The sequence below is a fragment of the Macadamia integrifolia genome, chromosome 5 (assembly GCF_013358625.1).
Source record: "Macadamia integrifolia cultivar HAES 741 chromosome 5, SCU_Mint_v3, whole genome shotgun sequence".
Classification (NCBI taxonomy): domain Eukaryota; kingdom Viridiplantae; phylum Streptophyta; class Magnoliopsida; order Proteales; family Proteaceae; genus Macadamia; species Macadamia integrifolia.
In genome coordinates, this window is record NC_056561.1 from 36,430,811 (window position 1) to 36,434,413 (window position 3,603).

Below are 3,603 nucleotides of genomic sequence, written 5' to 3' on the forward strand. Positions count from 1 at the left end.
AAAAAAAAAAAAAAAAAAAAAAAAAATCTGCTCTTGGTTCAGGACATGCCAACCATAAAGAGAATTTCTTAAATCAAGAAAAAATATACAATTTTTTATATTTTTTTCTTTTCTTTTCTTCTCTTGACTACCAAACAAAGCCTGAAAAACATGTTGATATAAAAAGTGGGATCCAAATTTTCTTCACCCATGGTGAAAAAATATCTTCACTCATGGAGTCATACCCTCTCATTGGATGGAGGAAAAGGTACTTTTATAACCTACAATACGGTTGAGAGTGATAATCAATAATCCAGGAATCCAGTCGAACTGCCATTTAGTAATGTCAATTGGATTGAGTTCGTCAGTAACTCCCACCCTATTCCAAAATTATAATTTTCAAAGTCCAATAACAGGTTCTGCCAATACCCAAAAAAAAAAGTATATATATATATATTCCAATCAGAGGATCACTCGAGGTAGATGAAAAGATTCTCTATTCAACATGGGTGCAAAGAAACTGGGTCCAAAAGAGTGACAAAACATGAAAATCTGGCTTCAAAACAAAACATGAAAATCTGGCTTCAAAAACAGAACACATATGGCAATTATGCATGCCACTGAATTAGTATCTCCTTATGGCAGTTCATCTATGCTTATGTATTTTGTTGGCCATAGATGGAATGATAAAACAGAGGTAATGTTCTAAACCAAGAAAGAGAAATATAGTCTTACTCATCCTCAACCACAACATTGATATCACCTTTTTCAAGCAGATCATAGAACTCCTTTGTTCTCCTCTGGACGTTCCAGTGGTACATCTTCCACAATCCCCCCGCCATAAGGCCAAGAGTCATCCCATAGATGATCTCCTTCACCACACTTGGACCCCGATAAACCGCATGACCAATCTTTTGGGTAGCAGCCATGTTTACTTCGTTCTGCTCACAATGACAATTCAGCCATTAAGGTGAACCATTACGTTGAATCATAATCAAAATGTTGATGTAAGATAATTTAAAGCAAATTTGAATGGCACTTCTTGAGGCCAGAGGAAGAATATATTACTACAAATAATGCTAGATACAGCAAAAATAAGAGCAACTATCAGATTTTACATCCTTGGCTTGGCAAGGATATCTCCTAGTTGAGTACTCATAAAATTTCATAAAATTTCTACACACAATCCAATTTGAATTCGTCAACTAATGCTAATAGATAACATAATGCAAATTTGCACAACACTTCTCGAGGCCAGAGGAAGAATATTACTACAAATGCTAGATTACATCAAAAATAAAATCAATCAGCAGATTTTTCTTACTGGCTTGGCAAGTAGATCTCCTAGTCGAGTGCCTGTGAATTTTCGTAAAATTTCTACAAATAATCCAATTTGAATTCTTTAACGAATTCTTCCAAAGAGTAAGTATTCTATAGGTATCTATGAAAAATGGTTCAAAATTACCTCACAGTGCACAGTGCAAGGAGGAATTCACATTTGCACAAGTTGGGTTTTTAAAATGTCACTGCCATTTGTGGTACTAAGTATATGCTCGACCCCGACTTGCACAGGACTGGACTAAGCATCTTTTTTTTTTTCTTTTGTTATCCAAGGTGTGCAGGCCAGTTTACGCGCACCTCGACTAATCCTCGGGGAGTCTGACGCAACAACCCACTGCCACAGTCTTCACTTAAATCGCGAACGCACAGATCAAACCTGGAACCGTGGGCCTATCCACACAATCCCCAAGTAGCCCTAACCATCCAGGCAACCCACAGATGGGTGACTGGACTAAACATATATGCCAAAAACTGAAGATGATCATACATTACAATAAATCACTTGGCAAACTCTTCTAATTTAGCCTGATGAAATGGCTTCATGGTGCAGCACCCCATTGACAAGATATGATCGATAAAATCGAACTAACATTTGAACAAACTAATAAAAAATCCGAAAAAAATCATTGGCAGGCCAAACCAAATAGTGGATCATTACTGCCCATGGGAAGTCTAACAAAGAATCATGGCACAGTTCAAAAATATTTCACAACAGATGAACAATTCTAAGGGTCCCAATATAATATAAATGCTGCAACTCCCAGCCTTTTGTTCATGAAGTCTTCATAAACATAACCTTCTGTTAATAAATTTTCATGAAAGAGATGCACTTATGTTGAAACAAATAACTCAACCCCTCCCCTTCCCCCCCCCCCCCCACACACACACCAGGGTTTCAAAAATTGTTGAATCGGATAGGGAATCAGCAGTAACCAATCCCAATTTCCGCCGTTCTGAATCAGAATACTATTCCTGCCAATATTCCCTTGAATTGGTGGGTTTCCAGATCAAACGGCTGATTCTAGGGTTCTTGGGACCGATTCCAAGCCATTCTGCATTGAAATTGTCGGGACCAATTCCATCACCGATTCTTGTTTTTAAAACACTGCCCCCACCACCAAAAAACAAAAGCAAAGAACAAAAAACAAAACCAAAAACAACCTGAATGTCATGTTAGTACACCAAACATGACGAGAAATGGATTGATCAGACCTATCAAACTCTGGGACGAGTCAAATCCTAAACCCGACTGGAATCTGTATTCAGTTTTTGACCACACCAGATCTTCAAGTAAAACTAAATTGAGTACATACCGTAAAAGTATTGGGTCAAGAAATCTCTTCATCCCCTGTTAGAATCGTTATTGCAGAAAGCCTAAAGAGTAGTTCAAGACAAAAAGGAACCTGACAGCTCAAGCTAAACAACAGCAACTAATGAGGATATTTCACTACATTGCCTTACTGTAAACCCTCAATTTGGATATTCAATTTTTTTTTATTAAGGAAGACATAAGAATTTCCATTAAACACTAATCCAAAAGCTAGTAGAATCAAATGATGATACATCGAAAAGCAAACAAAGAGGAGCAATATGAATCAGATTCAAGTTGAATTCCAGAAAAGAGAAGTGAAGAACAATAGCGTAATAGTACAAAAACAAAGATTTTCCATTTCCATACCAGAGGTCTTGATCCCCCAAGTGACTGAGGAAGAGCTTTTTTGCAGGTTCTGGAAGGAGTCTCTGTAAACGAAAGATCGAAAGACGATAGGTGGAGAAAATGAGCTGAGAAAGCAGAGCAAAGTGAAAAGCTATTCTGTTGGGTTCTTCTGGTTGTTCTTAGCGGTAAATGAAGTCAAGACAGGTAGGCGGTTATTCTAGGCTTTTCTAGAGTTCCAGTTGGCGTCTATGACATTCTGTCCCGCGTTCACGTCTGTCGACACAAACTTAAACGTGTCATTGGACCGATCCGGATTTAGTCGGGTCCTCTTGTACTCTACTCTATTAGGCCTCGTTGGCTCGAATCGATAAGTCCTACACTCCTACCCTGAGTAATAAGAACCGCAGCCGCTGGGCCAACTGCGGATCTCTTTCTTTATAAAACCATTGGTGTTTCCATGTGCCCCTATGCCTACGTCAACATAAGGTGAATGAGAACGCAAATAAAGGAATCAATATGAATAGAATGTTTTATTTTATAAAGGGTAGGAAGGTAATTCCACTTACCCTTATGCCTAAGTGGAAGGATCACGCAATCAGGTAGCTTTCTTTTTCCTATAAATATGT

At 38.2% G+C, this 3,603-nt stretch overlaps 1 protein-coding gene across 1 annotated transcript; it reads right to left on the reverse strand.

Annotated features, from left to right (window-relative positions):
- Positions 1-459: 459 nt before the first annotated feature.
- Positions 460-3,208, reverse strand: LOC122080175 (putative cytochrome c oxidase subunit 5C-4). The gene is made up of 2 exons (XM_042647081.1): positions 2,999-3,208; positions 460-920 (listed from the first exon to the last, which is right to left on the reverse strand). Exon 2 carries the CDS (start codon positions 906-908, stop codon positions 711-713), a length of 198 nt encoding a protein of 65 aa, XP_042503015.1. The 5' UTR covers positions 909-920; positions 2,999-3,208; the 3' UTR covers positions 460-710.
- Positions 3,209-3,603: the final 395 nt, after the last annotated feature.